Below are 19,538 nucleotides of genomic sequence, written 5' to 3' on the forward strand. Positions count from 1 at the left end.
GCATACCTCATTAAACTCTCTGAAGAGCCATTTTGCCAAGTTAGACCACCTTCTTGATAATGCTGTACTTGGATGATTGTAGAACTGTTCTGCATGCATCAGAAAGAGATATACCAACATGAAAATAACAAGAAACGGACAAAGAACAAGCATGAGGAATCCAACAATCATGAGCCTCTTTCTCAGCGATCCAGGATTATTGATGAAATCCCTCCGAATCAAAAAATTCCTGCATTGAATAGACCTCTGTAAGCACCAACTTTCCATTATTCTCTAAGATAAAATTAAATGCAGTAGAAAACAGATAAGATGCTTAAATTACTCATTGAAAATATAGTAGTCTAATTGCCAAAACTACTTCTGACACCTGTTGTAACATTTTCACACATCGCCCCAATACCAATGGGGACCCCCACTTTTTTCCGCTTTCTAGGTTAGTTGTCTTAGTTTAGTCGCCAGGTAATCTTTAGCTATTAACCTTTTACTTGTAGGAAGTGTGATGCCCCAGATTGTCAAGAAGTGATTATGTCACGTCTTTCTCTCTAAGTAGAGTTGAGTCAGAGTAGCCTTTTAAAGCCTTAATGATGGAAGATATATGATGATCATTTCATTTGATCATCATCATCAGAGGTGCAATGTTGAGTGCAAGTGTGGAAGTCAGCCATAAGAATTGAGATGTTAGATGCAAGACAATCAAGATGAAAGCCTAAACAACCGTGGAAAGGCTTTGTTGATGATAAAGACCCTTAGAATGAGTGAGGTGAGTGCCATTGCTCACAAAATTAAGCATGTGAGGTCACTGTTAGTGACCCCCCAAAACCCCGCCTTGCCTCATCCTACTGTCAATGACCCCCCAAAAGTCCAACCAGCTCAAAAAGCATTTCTTGTGCCCCATCAAAAGCCCGATTAAGGCGTGGAAGTCTTTGCACTTGGTAAGATGAACATTTCTTGAAGTAAATGCTTGATGTTTTAAGGGATAGTGATGATTGACATGGGCGAAATCTTCTAGCAATGAGGGGAAGTACTTTAAAGAAGCTAATGGAGCAAGTAATTTGACATCTTGATGCCACTGTCAATGAGTAGTGACAATCCCGACCACTATCAGTGCACCCTCAAAACCACAACCACTGTCAGTGGGAGGTGAAAACCCTGACCACTGAAAATGATGCCTCAAATCTCCAACCACATAAATAACACTTCTAGTGGGCATTCAAAACCCCACCCAAAGGATACCAAGAAATGATGACTAAAACGATAATGGGAAGATGAATTCAATGGGTCAAATAAGATAGAAGGGAACAAATGAAGTTTGAAAGCATGTATATGATGGATATTGGAAGTCTTTGCTTCCACCTAAGGGCTTTAACCACAAACCAGGCATTGTCAATGCCTACCTAAAAGCCTGACCACTGTCAGTGAAGGGTAAAAAGTCCAACCTGCTGGATGATTCCTGCCAGTAGACCCTTAAATCCACAAACTTCTTGATGTCACTAGCAGTGAGGGGGAAAAAGCCCGAACTTCCTGTGCCCCATCAAAAGTCTGAACTTATTGACAAGCACTGCCAATGCCACCCCAAATTCACGAACTTCCAGTGCAAGGTCAAAAGTCCAACCTGCTCTAAGTCACTTCCAATGACCTCTGAAAAGCCCGACCATGCATGTATCTAGATCAGAATCAGGTCAAAACTCAGACCTGTAACCAATGGAAATCATACGTCTCGGACCTTGAAAACATTCCAAATCAGAAACTTTAATCAGAATCGACCTGACACATGAATCATACCTTGAAGGTGAAAATCAGAAATTAAACAAAGGGAGTTTATTTCAGATTCTACAAATGATATTGTTTTCTTCTATATCTTGATCAAGGTTTGTTTGCTTTTCAGGTTATGAAAGCAAGGGAGGAGGAACTTCATCACTTGGGGGAGATAACGACATGTAGGAGATCAGTTTATAGTGCCCAAGCCCAAGGAAGTAGATAGAAAGAAGACAACAATGTGAAGATGAACAACATCCACACTTCAACATAATTAAGGTGAGGAGAGAGATTCAAGGTATGGAAAAACTTAGCAACAACTGATGAAGATCAGCTCAAAGATGATGGCAAGTTAAAGACAAGTGAGATAGAAGGCAAGGAGGAGTATGATCAATGCATTCACGACGTCAAGGAAAGACACTATAAAGCAAGTGTAGGGTGTAGCATCAAAGGGGGTCAACACATCTACTTCACTCTTTCAACATTACACTTTAGGCTAAGGAGGTATATGCAACATGAGGATGCCAGCTTGCTTCATGAAGAGAGAGATTTCACTAGACAGTACATCAAGAGAGTTATCCAAGACAGAGGTTTCCAGTAAAGGCAATCAAGACAGGAGACAGTTCCAGAAGAGTAATCAAAGTTAGAAAGATTGATCTCCAAGGATGATGCAATTTGGGAATATATCCTACGTTCGTCTCATTCATGATTGATCTTGGAAATAGAGTATCAAGAGATATGCCTCAATCACCTGCAACTTGTGATGAGTTACAAGAAACAAGGAGATGATGTGGCACTCAGTCATCACCAACTCACCTTCACCCATCATTCCAATTCAAGGTGTCTAGATTTGATGCACCTAACTCATCCAATGAGACAAATAACTACCACATGTGGGCACAAAGTTTGAAGGACATGTGACATATTTATTGTAATTTTATTATTGGTCAAGCATTAAATGCTATGTAATGGGTGTAACAAACCCTAATTAGGGTTTCTATCTTTCACTCTTGGCCATTGATTATGAATCAATCTGAGCCACTCATTGTAAAGAGCTATCTATATAAGGCTCAATTTCTCATTTGTAAAGGTTAATAGTTCAATAGCAAACAATGGTTCAATAGTTAGATAGCAATAGTTAGCAATAGAGTAGGAGGAGAAGGCAGAAATTGTTGCCAAGCCTGTAAATAAACATCTTTTTCATTGAATTCATGGTGAAATGTGTTGTTTCTTCTAGATAATTGCATGGTCTCTTGTTAGATCCTCATGTTAGATGATGATAATTAGATAAATGAAAGATCTTTGTGCTTGATTAATGGTGAAACTCCTATATTCATACTATAGTATTTCATTGATTGTGAAGTATCTTGCGTAGCCAACTGAACTCATTTAGCCAAGCTTAACTTCAATTGCTACTTCTTTAGTGATATGCATCATCTTGATGGTGTCTATGTTCATGGTAGCGATTTGAACATCATATGCTTACCTTGGGAGATAGCACTGAACTTTGTGGAGTAGTCTAGTTGAGTTTCACCAAAGATTGTCCATCGCTCTTGCATTCCTAGGATTAGATCAGCTTTCTAAACCCTTTATCCTTTTTTCCTTTTTTCAAATCAAGTTAATTTCCATGTTCCAATGACATTCAAGAATTCAAGATTCAGCATAAGTCTCCTTGTGATTCCAGCAAAATCACATCATAACATTGAGTCTATCCAAGAGCACGTCAAGATCTGATATTTGGAACCTTGGGGTCATCCCATTTGATCACACAGCTTAGCACTTGGGAGGATTTGGTTCAAGAGAGGATAGAATACTTAGTATTTTATTCTCTATTGAATAGTGCATAAAAACACCACCAACAACACCCTAGTCAGACACTGTCGATAGTGCCTGTGGATTGTTTATGTCAACATAAATTACTGTAATAAAAAATGTCAAATGTGATAAATAATTTAGCAAATTGAAAACTTTTACTGCTGAAAATAACTTTAAAAGGAAATTAATTGAGCGCATAGGATTACTGAAGTTAGAAATCTTAAGTAAATACTAAATACAGATCGCAATAAACTATGATTCCTAGTTCCGCTTGGATTTAGATAACATCCATCCCCAGCCTAACCATTAAACCTGACTAAGACAAACTTGAGCTGAATGGCTATGCCCAAGACCATTCCTTTGGCAAATTGAGGGAGAACCCAGTCAAAACCAGGGAGGACATGATAATTCTTTTAAATGAAATTTCTTAAAAAGATTTTGAAAACCAATTTTTTAACACAAAAAACAAATAAAAAATCTAACCCTAACTAATCCTAAAATGTGACTTTTAAATAACTACAAAATTTTATAAAGTTGAAAACAAATACATAAACATATTCCTACCTCTCATTTCTCCCTCACCCAAAATCATTTTCTACTCATTGCTCAAAGATACTAGTTCTCTATGTGTTCAAGTGTCATCGAAGCATTTTTCCTATGCCTCAAGGAGTGTAAGCTAGGTGCTACAGAGATCACAGCACTTGTATCAAGGAGAAATGTCTTTCAAATTTCAAGGTAAATTCATTTATATTTTTATAGGTTTTTTTTAAATTTGTTAACAACCTACACTTAAAAATTTTCTTCCTTTTAGAAACACATTTCTGTAGATTTTCAATTTCTTGTTGATTTGTTTAACAATGATGGTATCCTGGATTAAATTATTGTTTTCTTCCTAATCTTCTAACAAGTAATGGTAACCTACAATTGCATAATTGTATTTTTTATATTTTTCCTAATATTTGTTTATCTTAACATGTGTCGATACAAGTATAGATTGCAGTGGCTGGAAATTCTAGCTTAGTGGACCAAGAGTTGGATAGGGCTATCAAATTTACACTATTAGCGCCACTTGCATGATATGACAATGATTAAGTAGCTTGTTGGGGGCACTTGTTATGAATGGCATTGTAGCGAATGCTTGAACAAGTATAGGAACTCCTATAGTTGAATGAAAACCCACTTTCGTGCAATTTCTGGCCAAGGCATCAAAGTTTGTGGTGGGCCACACAAAAATTAGTTGCAAAAGCGGTAAATTCTCGTTTATATCAAAGAACAATTGGAAGAGAATATTGCAGCAAAGAAATCTAGATGGAAATCTCATCCTTCAGCCAAGAACATATCCTCCAAGACCCATATAGGGCAACCTTGCACAACTCTTGTAGTCTGTTTCATACATATATGTCCTGTGACACCATCTTCTAAAAAATGTAATAGTCCCTCTTTTTTTCCTTTTGAAGAAGCAAGGCCTTAGAAAGGACATTTAAAAATGAGGCAAGGAGCAGTGCCAATGATCAGTTGTACCGTTGCATGCTAACGGACTTCTTTTCATCCTCATATCACCATACTCATGAGAATGGTGAGAGGAAATAATGAGGCACCCATAATGGAAAAGGTCTTGCCTATGAAGAAGTATGCACCACCTTATTAGCCAAGGAATAAAGGTGTAGACATTTCATTCAAACCAATTAGGGATTCATGGGTAGCAACAGAAGTGCCCTTTATTTAAGGTGGATGAAGATTTCACAAAAAAGGACTCATGATTGCAATGTGCCCTAAGGGGGCAAAATTTTTAAGGCAAATTATTGTTACGGGCGAGTGAAAGATGGAAACTTCATTGCAAACATCTTGATAGATGTCCACTGAGATAATTGGTCCTCATAGCATTGTCCTAGTGATAGCATACTAAACTAAAAGCTGCAAAGCTATGGGTTTGTTGATAGAGGTGAAATGCTAGAACATATTCCAAACACCTCATGTTATCCACTTGCTCAACTTGATGATGAAAAAGATTAGTACGCAAATCAAGTGGATAAAAGAAATATACACCAAGGTTAATGAGATTTAGACATTTGTAACTAATCATCATATGTCACCTACCATCTTCAAAACCACCTTCAAGTTGGAATTGTTGAATGCATGTTTATGAAATTTAAATGTTTTTTTTATTTATTTTAAGTTCATTTTAAATATTTAATCTACATTTCAGTATTTATTTTTACTTTTTAGATCATATATTTTGTTATTTTAATTTAATTTTCTAAAACCATATTGGATTGCTGCAACTCCATTTGCCTCACAAACAATCATCCTAACACAATATCTGAAGATGTGTGAGGCATTAAGTGCCATGGTATTTATCAATGATTGCAGTGCAAGGAAGCAAGTTGATACAAAGAAATCCAAAAGGTTGCATTGGTCCCAAATAATGATTAGTGAACTTGTGTGGAGCATTTGTGATTTCATTGAGTCGTCATAAGCTAAGTCACAAGGTTCGAATTCGACAGCCATGAAATTCGGATGAAATTCGACAAGGGAAAAATTCGAAAAAAAATTCGGATAAAATTCGCCTTCTATAATTTTGTTTATTTTTAAATATATGTATACTTCAAATAAATTATCAGAATAGCGACCCTTGTTGGAGAAAATCCGAGGGCGACCCAGCAGTTGCAAACACCCATGACCCAATAGATACAAAGCATATACAAAGAATACTCACGACCAGCTGAGTTGTGTTTAGAGGTGGATAGCAGTGCTTTATAGAGGAAATTCGATTAAATTCGATTTTTTTTATAGAAGCTTGAAATTCGATTAAATTCGAACCTCATCCATGAAAATCGCCGTATCCTGTGACATAGGTCCTAAGTATGATCAAATTCTCCAATATTGATCAAGCATGTTTAGGTGAGATATGATGACATTGACAGAGAGAAAATCAGGGAAATAATGGCAACTAAGAAGAAAGACCCATTGGAAACATTTTTCCACAAAGCGTACAAAATTATTGTTGAACAATGGAACAAGATGATTGTTTGTGTACATCTCAAGATTTATGGTGGCATTAAAAATAAAAATAAAATTGCAATAACTCGCTACCAAGTGAAAGAAGCATGTAATGATGAAGCTGGTGTTTGACATATCTGCTTTGATGAAGCTGGTGTTTGATATATCAGAGCATTGTTAAAAATCTAGTAAAACCCACAACTGAGATGGGAACAGCCCCATGTAAAAATTGGTTAAATTAAATTTCTATAGCACCACTTTTCATTTTTCATGGCATATACATATATTTAAATGTCAAAATAATAACAGCATTCCTAGTTTGCCATCCAAATAAAACAATAGAGATCTCATTAACTACTGCCTATGGATTTACTGCTATCATACATAATGAATAAATGATTGTTCCCATATAATATTGACATAGCCAGAATAGCTGGCATTTTATATAAATTAGTCAAAATGTTTGAATATTTCCATTAGCTGGTTTTAAATAGAAATTATTTGCAATGATTTGAGCAATGGTTTTATTTCTACTTGCATTACTTATACACACAAACAGTTTAGAGCATGCAATAAATGTAGAAGTTTGGCTGCATAGCAATCAAAGAAGGGTTTTGCACATTTCATGGCCACAAAATTGATCCTATCACAATCTGCTTCATCTAACTGATATCTAGCAAAAAAATTAACAGCTCCAATTAAAGGTAGGAATAAAACCTGTCAAACATATATTGCAATATACACCATTTCAAACTCCATTCCAGAGTCTTTGTCAAAATCAGACGATTCTCAGTTCCATTGACTTCCCGCTGAACAACAGGCCCTGCACCAGGGACCCATTGAGGAATTGATAAGGCAAGCACACCCTTGTTCAACATCCCGATCAAGTAATTATCTTTGCGCATGATGCGCATCACAACATCATGTGCAGAGAGATCCTTGACAACACAAAGCCGTTCAATGCTCTGAAACTGAATGGTCTTTTCTAATACAGCTGACCAGGACATCCTTTGCAACTCTTGATCTGTAATATTCAGGCTGCAAAAAGAATACAGTAAATAATGGTTAAACTCCTAAGTGTAATTAAACAGAATTTCTGCAAATTAAGAATTCAATTGTTAGTTTTAAACTTAATGCCATTAAAAAACTAACCTTTTCTGATAGAAGTCACGGATTTCCAGTGTGTCTTTCAACTGTAAAAAGAATATGAGAAAGCAGAAAATCCAGTATAAAGAAAATAACCCTAAATATCCAACAACCACTGCAGTATACAAAGTGAATGGCTTTAAAGGATGCTTGCGAAATGCAACCTTTGCAAGGTCACATTCAACTGCATCGCCTCCAGGTCCTCCACATTTAAGACTAATTAGACCATGCCAGTCCACACATAACAAGCATATTCCCGAAAAGACAATGGTGAACCCCAAGCTCACATTATTACCAATCCATCGAATCACAATGCATCGAAGTCCATGTTCACAGTAATACTTATACAAACGCTCAAAAAAACGATCAAGATCTGAAATTGGTCCCACTTTTTGTCTTTCACCTTTAAGAAGATCCAAAGGGCTCTCAATATCACCATTTGGTAATGGTTGATAATCAGAAAGCTCAATCTCAGGGGGCACATTACTTAACAGCCCCACAGTTGCAGATGCTCCACCAGGATTTCTTGTCCATGGCCATTTAAAAAAATTCCTAAAAGCATTTGCATTACTCCTCTCGCTGAACATTTTCATCAACCACATGCTGCACTTGGAGTACAATGTGCCATTATCGAAGGAGATCATGTACTCTTGATGTTTTGCCTCTCTTCAGGCAGCATTGTCCTACAGGAACAGACAACAGAATGTCAGAATCTATAATCATGACAATTCGCATGACCTACCAGATGAAAAGAAACATCAACATTTATAGCGTTACTTCATCAAGATATTTATTCATAATTTCAGAAAGGAGGCAAAGTATTCGGCTTATAAAACTTAACCTTCTATCTACATACAGAACAAACTGTGGTAACTTTTTAGGGTTTTGCGCATGAATCTTAAGCACTCTAAATTATAGTTACTAGCAAATGTGTATGGATACGGGTTTGGCTTTGGGAAATTCAGCTTTGTTTGTAAGCTTTGATACAAATCGCTGTGTTGATGCCCACACCTAAAATATAAAAAGCAAAAGCATAATAACAATAATTCATTGAATCCGAACTGAATTTTTCATTTTTTTAATTAAATAAACTAAATAATTCATGATGGCAGTTATGGGGCTTCAGGGACAGAAAAAAATTTCCTAAATTTTCAAGATAGTGGTGGGACAGCTATTATAATATATTACAAATGGGTGAAAATTGTGTATATGTCATGTCCCCTTTCAGATTAAACTAGTTAATAATATATTTTAATTTTGGCCCGGCAATTTTTAATTTTAGGAGAAACTTAAATAAAATTATTAAAATAAAAGTGTATTTAGACACATTAAAATAACAATTATATTTCAAGTAATAAAAATAATCAAGAATCAAAATCGGAAAATATAAAAAAAGGCACCTGACCACATTTGGGGGGTAGATTTCATTTGGACTTTTTCATTGTGAGCTTTGCTTTCAGTTTGACATCCAAGGACAAAAACCCTTGGCTGTTTACAGTGATCCGGGAGGACAAAAAACCCACTTAGCTCTTATTTCTGGAGGTGATGACAAAAACTCTCATTCTTTAGCATTAGCAAATTCCACCTATAGTTTGCATGTTGAGCTAATCCAGCAATTTGTGCAAAATTTTCAAGGTTTTGTTGACTAGATTTGTAAGCAAATAATTATTGGATTAAGCCTTGTGGATTTCAAAGGTATCTGTTGCTGCTGATCAATCTATTTTGTATGTTGATTGGAGATGCACCAGCCATAAAAAAAGAGTCGAGAGACCGTTCATTCCAACCATACCAGATCTGCAGCCATTTTGGGGACCATACATCAGCAAATATCAGCATTTAGGTGTTTCCAATCAGCACCAGCAAGGAGAAGACAATAAAGTTATTATTTTTAATGTGTTACGGGTTACCAGTCGGTGGGCCTAACTGTACAGGCGCTTACTACTAGTTGTACCATTCATATTGGCTGTACCAGAGCACCAGAGTAGCAGCTAATTGTAGAGCTATTCCATCATTAGGATGAGCGATCTGCACATCTTAAAGGGGGCCACATTTTAAAGGGGAGTGCAGGCAATGGGATAAGTTAATGATAATTTTATCGGCCTTTGGGAGCCCTGATGCATCCATACAGCTGCTATAACAATCTGTACAGGTCACTGAAGTCATCATCATGGCTGAATCAGTCAGTTATACAACTTCAAGGTCGTCTTTATGAGTTAGATGTCATTTTTAGATTTGCTTCCAGCCTTGTAAACATTTGCAAATTAATAAAAACCTTCCAACTTCAAGGAGGGTTTCCAAGTTTATATTTAAATCAGATCTGAGTATTTGATGTCAACTAGGGGTTGTACCAACAACTATAATTGTAAAAATTTGGTTCAGATGTGGCTTATTAAGTGTTTGAGGGTTTTATCAAGTATTTTCCATCATTATTCTCAATTTTCAGCTCACTTTGTCAATTTGTTTCGTGTTCCAAAAAAATCAGAAAATACAAAACAAAGTACAAAACCATACAAAAATATAAAGGGGACATTACAGTATATGTATAGTTATACTATTTATCATCAGAACCCGAAATTTTTACGATGCAATAAAAAATGAAGATATATCAAAATGAAAATCTGAACCCAAAAGTTTTATATCAACATACTACAAATATTAAAAACATGTGTCTAAACTATGGAACGTGAATGTTTTATGGACAGCTACTGTTACCCATGTATTTGAAGGGCCAAGAGGTTCAATTAAATCCAACAGAAAAATAAAACCTCCAATGGTTGCAGAGAAATTGCAGAGGAATCAAATGAGATATCTGCATGCAAAAGTAAAATCTCCTATACCAATTACTCTCCCCAATGTAACTACAAAACTACAATCTTATTTTGCAGCCCATATGATATAGAATTCACAGAGCATACATCTGAATGATAGTGTTGAGTTCATTTGTATTGTGCAATGCAGATTGACAAGTATGGGGTATTAAATGAAGCCAACAATTACATTTTAAAACTGCTGAACAAAGGATAACAATTGAAGCAAGGCACAGACCATTTCCATGAAAAACCAAGAGACAGGTATGGCAGAATGGCCCCCACAGCTCCCCTAACTATAAAAATTTCCCTGGCTTGAGGTAGTGGGGGGACGGGGGGTAGGTCATCTCGGAGACATCCCATTTTTTTAGAAAATCGGGGACATGGTAGGGGCATTCTGTCCCCATCACCCATCCTGGAAACTCAACAAAAAGTGCAGGGATGTGTACCTGGGGAACACTGATGATATCATAGGTTTATTGTTAGAAGAATGAAATGTATGGAGATTATGAGAAAGTTATGTGGGACAAATTCCAATGTTTATAATGCATTTATTAATCTATGGGGAAAATATGTTGGTGGTCATAACTTACAAAGTGTGAGTTGCCTTTTTAGACATAACTAATCCATGGCATTTACTATTTCATCATCATCATAAGGAATAAATGCCAACATACATATGAGTCTAAACATATATTATATCTAGTAGCTGTTAGTTTTAGTACTTTCAGATTAGATAACACTTAGAAAATTAGAATTGTTGATAACTAGGTTTAATTAGATTTATTGTTTTCAGATTTAAGCATAGAAACAGAAAATGAATGCATAAAGACAAGACAAAGATACCCTGGGAAAACCTCCTAGGAGGAAAAACCCAGCCTGAAAAGATCCACAGATCTGATTATGGTTTTGAATTCAACTGATGATTACACACTTATCTGGAGCATAGATGTTGCAGTCACAAAGGGAGATGACATAGAGCCTTCACAATTAGTTTGCTAATGGAGGTCATGAATTGCAGTTCTTCTAATCTGACTGGCTGTATGTAACAATGGTAGCAGCAACCCTTCTATGGAGTTCTTTATCTCTTGAAGATGATCTGCTGCCTTGCTTAAGTTCGCTGTCTTCTGTTGCTGATCTGCACACCTCTTAGTATAGTTCGCTGTAAGTTAATTGACTTGAATATCAATTTCGCTTCCTTAGAATATTTCGCACCTTATTGCAAAGGACTGAATTGGATTGATGTTGTGTGAAGTGTAGGCTATATTTATAGGAGTAGCTAACTTCTTAATCATGTCGGCCTTCTTGCAATTAACATTTAATTCATTTAATTCCTTTTAACCGAAATGGATAGGGTCGGCCCTATCAAGGAGGCGTGGTGAGTTTGGATGTGGCGTGAAGACTTTTGGTGGAGCCGAGAGGTATGGGGCCTGGCCCTATATATAGGAGAAGGAGCTGGCCCCCTTTGGCGGATTCCAATGTTGCCCAAGGCAATAGGAATCCGCCAGGCCCTAATTATAACCAACAGTAGCCCCCTTATTGACTAAACTACCCCTTATTGACTAAACTAGGGACAGCCAAAAGTTTGCAGGAAATTTTGACAAATAGAATAGAACCAAGAGGTTTAGTGATTGGATCAGCAAACTGTTCCCAAGATGTGCAATAGAAGAGAGAAATGTCTCCATATCAACCACTTATCAAATGTGATGATGAACCTGGATGTGCTTGGTGCAATCATGATAAACAGGATTCTTCACCAACTTAAAAACACCATGATTGTCACAAAAGAGTGGTGTCCCTATACTCTAAGGAAGTTGGAGATCACATAAAACTCAATATAGCCATAATGCTTCACAGCTAGTACTATTAGTTGCTTTGTAATTGTCTTCATTGGAAAACAAAGCTACAATATGTTGAAGCTTATTTTGCCATGAAACAACCCTTGAACCGAAATAGAAAACATGGCCAGTAGTTGATCTCCAAATATCAACTGATCTAGCCCAATTAAAGTCTGCACACCGTACAAACTCCCAACTGTGATTGTTCATTAAGGCATCATAGCTTATTTTGCCATGAAACAACTCTTGAACCCAAACAGAAAATGTAGCCAGTAGTTAATCTCCAAATATCAACTGATCTAGCCCAATTAAAGTCAGCATACCATACCAATTAACAACTGTGATTCTTCATTAAGGTGTCATAGCTTATTTTGCCATGAAACAACTCTCAAACCCAAACAGAAAATGTTGCCAATGGTTGCTCTCCAAATATCAACTGATCTAGCCAAATTAAAGTTTGCATACTGTACAAACTCCCAACTGTGATTCTTCATTAAGGCATCATACTAAATCTACATGTCAGCCTCCCATTCAAGTTTGCCTTCAACTTTTGAATACCACTTTGGTTAAAACACTTTGAAAAGGTCAAAAGAGAGGAAATTCAACATGCTTATCTGAACCACCAACTAGTTTTTCTACTCGCCAAGTTTGAGGCAAAACAACCACGTCTTGAATGGAGGACAACTGAGGTCCTCATCATTAACATACAAATGGAGAAAAAAGAATATAGTGAAGCATGGCAACATACCCCCCCCCCCAAAAAAACAAATTGCCTACGTTTGCGAGATGGGGACGTTTTCAAGAAACAGTGACTTGGGGGACACCTCCCCCAACCACACCGCCACCTCTACTAGGATGCTAGGGAGATTAGGGACACCGGTACAATCCCCCAACGACCCAAAGACTTCCAAGTGTCCCCTTACCATCCCAGGGATCTCCCACAGCCCCTAATCAGAAACAAGTGAAAACAAAAAATGATGATAAAATTGTGAAAATGGCATTCATCATGAAGGTTTGTGAGGTTTTGGAAGCCTTAATTGTGCTTTGTGGAGGGGGCTCCACCCCTCAACCCCACCTCATATTGCAACAAGGAGTGCACCAAGAGTGTTACCCTTGGACCCTACGAGGAGCATTGCCCCATGACCCTACTAGCCCTAGAGCCCCACAAGGGATGCTACCCCTTGACCTGGTTAGGGCCTTTGCCCCAACAACCTCACCCTTGACCTCATTGGGGGATCTACCCCTTGACCTAAATGGGGGCTCTACACCTAAAACCTTGCAAGGACCACTGCCCCTTGACCCCAAACCTCCACCCACAATTGTGGTTGTTAATGCAATCATCGCTATGTTTTTTATGTTTATTAGTTTAAACTTCACTTAGTATGCCAAAGTTTCATTTGCAATTCTTATACTTATCTCCCAAAGTTCCAAAACTTTGCTCACCAGTGTTAAGTTCAATGCGATCATTGTCATGTTTATTAGTTTAAAATTTACATAGTATGTCGATTATTCATTTGTAATTATTATACTTATTCCATACACATTTTTTATAACTAATTTTTCAAATTCTATATGTATTTGCACCATCCCCTCGCCACCCCTACTCCATGTCCCCTCATCACCCCCAAACTCAAGCCCTTGGTCCTCCTATCCCCAAAACCCGTCCCCCCATCAAAAAACTCCGTGGAACTATGAAAAAATATCAATGTGGCCAAACCAGTGAGTGTGATGGAGTACAACAAGAACAACAAAGAAATCTTTGAATCTCTTGGAATCTAGTTTACTCTATTATTGAGATTAAAATAGTAAATAGTATGCAATTAAACCAAAACGAAAAAATGGGTTACTTTGGATTTGAGCTTTGACCAAAATTCTTTAGTCAAATCTTGCAATCTTTAGATGACTTTGAGAAGTGACACAATTGTGTGCACTATTACACGGCACCACAATATCTATACAACATGCCTTTATTGTCCATCATGTGCTCGACAATCTCCATGACTGTAATGTTTTTGTTGAGTTTGGGGAACTATAAACTTGCTCTAAATGTCTTCCTTCTCACTGTAGTCTTTAAACTACTTCAAAATGAACCCATCTCCCATTATTGAATCTCAATGTTTTGATCATCTACTATTTAATTCTAAACCAAAGCTTTGATTTTAGAAAAGAAACAATGCAATAAGATTTATACTATATAAAGTAGAGCAACATTTTTCTAGATAAATTAATAAGCATTTAAAAAAATATCTTGTGTAGAGTTGCAATTGATTTCTAGGATGGCTCACACTAATCTACATAAATAAGATCTAATGCTCCCTTTGTAAGAAATGGTTTCCAATTCTACTTGCCAACCAACCATCCTTCACATATATCCAACTTGTCCTCAATAAATGAGGATCTATAACCATAACGAATCTGCTCAATTTGGCCAAATATTGAAGGTTGAGATGTCCACATCTCTCGTGTCAAAAAATGCTACCATTGCCCTCTGTATATAATACATGCAAAATAATTGTATTTGAATCAACTAGCTTGCATAGGCCACCTTGTCCTATTCCTAGGGCAACCTGTTGTGACTCACTTCTTACAACATTCCGAAATTTAAATCAACTGGCTTGCATAGGCCCCCTTTTGTTTTACATTTCATATCCTTTCTTGGCTTTCTTAGTGTAAAGTTTTTGTTGGTCTATCACATACTCATATTTGGATTCATCTATGTCTGATTGCAATCAATTGGGCTTCCTCGGTTATTTTATTTCCTGAGATAGTGACTTTCCTGTAATGCCAAAATGTATTCTCCTTGGGTTTAATAATAATCATTTTGCATCAGATTCCTAGCATCATTTTTGTTTGCAGACCTGAGATGTGATTTGTCCTGGCTAAATTGTTTTTCATGTTTGGGTTTAAACCTTAAATCTGTTATAAGCCTAATTTTATATTCATTTCAACCAGAACAGCTCCACACCTCTATATCACAAATTTTCCTACTTTCTCCTCTAAGCCATCCCTGAATCCAAAATACTCTTAAATCTGGTTTTGTTTTCTCTCGCATCCAATTGGGCTTGGCTTATTGATTTTCATACTGAATCCCAGATTTATCCCTAGTTTAATTAATTTCATTTCCAGGACTTTTTGCAGCAAAAATCCTTTGATTTTCATCTTTAAACTTGAGGGGATTCTGAATCCAAAATCATTCTTATAACCTAGTTTATGTCTACTTTTGCATCCAGACTTGCATTGTTTCCCCAAAGCTTCCTAGAGGTTGACAGCTATCATTCTCGATGTTTCATACTGTTCTATAGTGCTTTGCATTCAGGGTAATTCTTGCAATTAGTTTTACCTCTTTTTTTTTGTTGGAGGGTTTTATTATTTATATTAAACCCACAGAATCATTTTAACTAACCAATACAGGAGCATAATTCTAAGGCTGAAACCTCTTCAGCTGAGAGACAAGGACTGAGGAGTATCAAAAAATTAAGGCTTTAAAATCCAATTGTCTTTACACACCACATCTATGCCTCGCAAGAGGAATGTACCCCAACAAACCTTTTGGGTACATTATTGTCAAGCACTGTCATGTGTCCTTCCTCAGAGTTTTTCCTAGGTTGTCATGCATGCCCTGCAGTCTGAACATTTTAAATCTGAATCCTTGTTCAATTGAATTCACCTGTATGAAATTCTTTCCCTGGAGCTAGTTTGGCAGTCTGAAAGGACTCCAGGCCCAAAAATTTATAAAACGAGTCAAACTAGATATTTAGATCCATTTCCTAACATTGGGAGCTTTGACAGTGGTAATAAATTATATACTATTCCCTAATTAATTTAAATAGACTGCAATAATTTTTCACATCTATATTTCAATGCATAATTGAGATAACCAAATAAACTTTTTTTTCTAACTTACATTAACTTAGATATGTTCCCGCAAGTAAGAAACATGGTGATAATCGAATTGTTGCTACTTGTACTACTAGTAAATACATGTTATTTCCTTGGAAGATTGTCATATTGGTGTTTGAAGACAATGCAAGGTCTGGTCTCTACCCAGCAAGATTTAAAGATTTGTGGGACTTGGTGATCAAGAGAAAATGGCAATCATTATAAATTACCTTTATCTGTAGACTGGTATAATTCTTTTTGCACTTCTTTCCCGCCTTCCTTACCTCTCTTTTAAACTTTTTAAAGCCTTAATTAGTTTGGAATTACTATAGGAATAGAACTAGACTAGTTTTATATTGGAATTTCAAAGATACATCTTCCCCTTGGTAATTTTTGTTCACAAACATTGAGGAATCTCACCTATGACTGAGAAAGCCAAAGCACACTTTCAATAGCAATTATCATCTCTCTTTTAAAGATACCAGTAGGCCACTTGTAAGTAAACAGCTTCGCACCCCTTTTCAAGAGGAATGAAACTTTCCACAAGTTAGTGTGTCAAAACACACATCAACACAGCCATAATACCCTATTTAACATCTCTTAGACTCTCATAATGCATTTATTACCACAACAATCTACAGCAATTTTAGGGGTATTTGTAAGTTGATTGATAGGTAACAAGTTCTTGTTTATTTTCATAACAAACCTAACATCCTTGACCATGAATATTGTAAAACCACTCAACATAATCCTAAATCCTTCCATCCACAATCCCCTCGATTCGAATCCCTACAATATGTGAAACGACATGATGCATTAATCAAAGAAATAACATCTAATGACATCGCAATTGTCTTACAAATATGCCATGAAAGCATACTCCTCAAAGTATTGCTCCACTTCAACTTCTACCATATCAACTTGAGCCACAGGCTTCTTGTGTGATGGCTCATGTCAGATCTTGTGGGATAGGTCATAGTAACACTTGACATTGCATATAGAGTGTGCATCAAAATCAGTCTTCTTTTATTTCACTTATATCGAGCATGAGGTGAACTCTTAGAATATCCAATACTATAATCTGCCATCTATAATTGTCCTTATTATTTTGGGAATACATATAAATTGATGCGGTGATTCTATAGAAGTTTCAAAGGAAAGGGAAAACTATTGATGAAAGATCAACCATGCCATCTCCATTCACTTGTTTTTTATGGTAGGGAGCTGATCTCTTTTGACTTTCGTCCTAAGAAGACATTCAAAAAGTGACCCCACCCTCACACAACATAGTAGAAAACAACAAATTCAAATGACTACCCTTTTTAGAAGGGAAGAAAGAAAATTATTCTATTCATGTCCACATGTGACCAAACTAGATCAATGGGAGTCCAAAATACAAACAGACACAATAGCAAGAGGAAGACAAAAAAAGGCTCCAAATAGATTACAAACTAAAATATAATTGAAGACAAAAACCAAAGACTTTTCTTAAGAGGAAATTTCGTTTGGATATGTCAATTATTTTGATGTAACTCTTAACAACTTCTGGTTGGTGTTAACTACTTAAATATGCAAAAGGAGAAATGATGAGGTATTTCAAGCCACCAGGAGGCACCTTATAGAGTTTTCTAAAAGACTCACCTACTTTGACAGTGTCTTCAATGTTACTATAGAGATCCCTAAAGAATGATTTATGAAGATGTTGGATGAAGGATCAGCAATTGTCTTAGATGTTCTAGATCAAATTAAAAAAAATTAATTTGTAAGACAATTGCAATGTCATTAGATGTTGGCCTTGTGATGTTCTAGAACAAATTAAAAAAAAGCATAAAACCAGCACTTGCACCAAAAGAAGGTCCAATGGTTACGCCGATAATAAGATATACATTAACTAATACTAACCCTAACCTAAGCTTTACCTAAGAATGCAAACATTAATTTTATTTTTCAGCCTAATGCCAATGACAGGGCACACCTTGGTTGTGTGTATGTTAGAAAAACTATCATGTACCCAAATACAATGAAACATGAAGGAAAAAAATTAGACAGTCAAAGCATCTAATATGGTTGGTATCCTCCCAAAGCGTAGGCCATAAATTCAATATTTTGTCAATATCCTGTGAAATAATATTTAATTTGTGCACCTTTCAAACTCAAGGAGTGACTTTTCAATTCTAGCAAGTAACATCACAACTAATGCATAATATGAAATTTAGCGCATTTTCCCATTTATCTTAAGCCAAAAATGAGATTCCAACATTACAATTCAATATATCACGTTAAAAGCAAATACCTCATTTACATATTAAAAAATAAACACTATAATGCACGTTCATTAAAATGTGCTAAGAAAATATATTTAAATTTAATCTTTGTGCTTATGTAAAACTCTTGCACTTCATCTCACAATTTTGATATTTTGTGCTCATGTAAAACAATCATGAAATTCAAAAGAAACTGTTGCATTAGAATTGAAAATTTGAACTTCACTATTAAATATTTTTAACTTTTGTAGTCCACAAGGCAATCTAAACATCTCAAAAATTGTAAATAAGTTGATAAAATATTATACTACCATAGCTTCTATCTAAAACATTTTGCTACAAATGGCCATGGCATAGACTCGTGGAACCAAGAAAAGGGATTTTTGTAAATGGACATGCAAAAACCCCGAGAATAGAACATGTTTAATTAATCTCCTATGAGAGACCTCCAATAGGATTTAGCAGTCTACCCAACAACTCATTTGCATAACATTTACGTTACAGTTGGTTCTATCTCAACTGCTCTACAACTTCTAAAATTACAATTTTGACAGAAACTGCCTAAAAAATGGAGCACACCATAGGCATGGTGACAACAGGAGACTGTCAACATCGATGGTAGAGTTGCAAATAGGCAAGTTGTAAATATAACAAAGTAGTGCAAGGTACCATGTGTTGTGTGTTCTAATACAAGGAACTCCTTGAAAATGGTTCTTAACCTTGATTGCTTAATGTTGGAATTGAAGCCGATTTTCATTTGTGTGACATGTATCTGGACATCTTTACATTCAATACTCTTTATTTTACAAAAAAAATTATTAGACCTGTGCTTACACAAAACCGTCAATCTTCAAATAAAATGACATTCCATTTTAAAAAAAACAAATTCATCGATATTTTAACATAGAACGCAACAAAACCAGGGTCTCAGCACTGCAAGAATTCACCCTTATGTGATATTTGCTAATAATTTGGCTACTGAACATATTACTGATGTTGGTCCAATCAAAGTGGTCATCCTAGGAGAACTTTCC

At 36.1% G+C, this 19,538-nt stretch overlaps 1 protein-coding gene across 1 annotated transcript in view; it reads right to left on the reverse strand.

Annotated features, from left to right (window-relative positions):
* The window catches only part of LOC131046750 (autophagy-related protein 9), a 39,241-nt gene that overhangs the window by 13,431 nt on the left and 6,272 nt on the right, over positions 1-19,538 (reverse strand). The window contains exons 2-4 of the mRNA XM_057980538.2: positions 7,723-8,399; positions 7,288-7,608; positions 7-229 (exon numbers count right to left, since the gene is read on the reverse strand). Coding sequence (XP_057836521.2) covers positions 7-229; positions 7,288-7,608; positions 7,723-8,360 — 1,182 coding nt within the window. The 5' untranslated portion in view covers positions 8,361-8,399. The remainder of the gene's footprint in view (positions 1-6; positions 230-7,287; positions 7,609-7,722; positions 8,400-19,538) is intronic.

Source organism: Cryptomeria japonica, chromosome 8 (genome assembly GCF_030272615.1).
Source record: "Cryptomeria japonica chromosome 8, Sugi_1.0, whole genome shotgun sequence".
NCBI classification, from domain to species: Eukaryota; Viridiplantae; Streptophyta; class Pinopsida; order Cupressales; family Cupressaceae; genus Cryptomeria; species Cryptomeria japonica.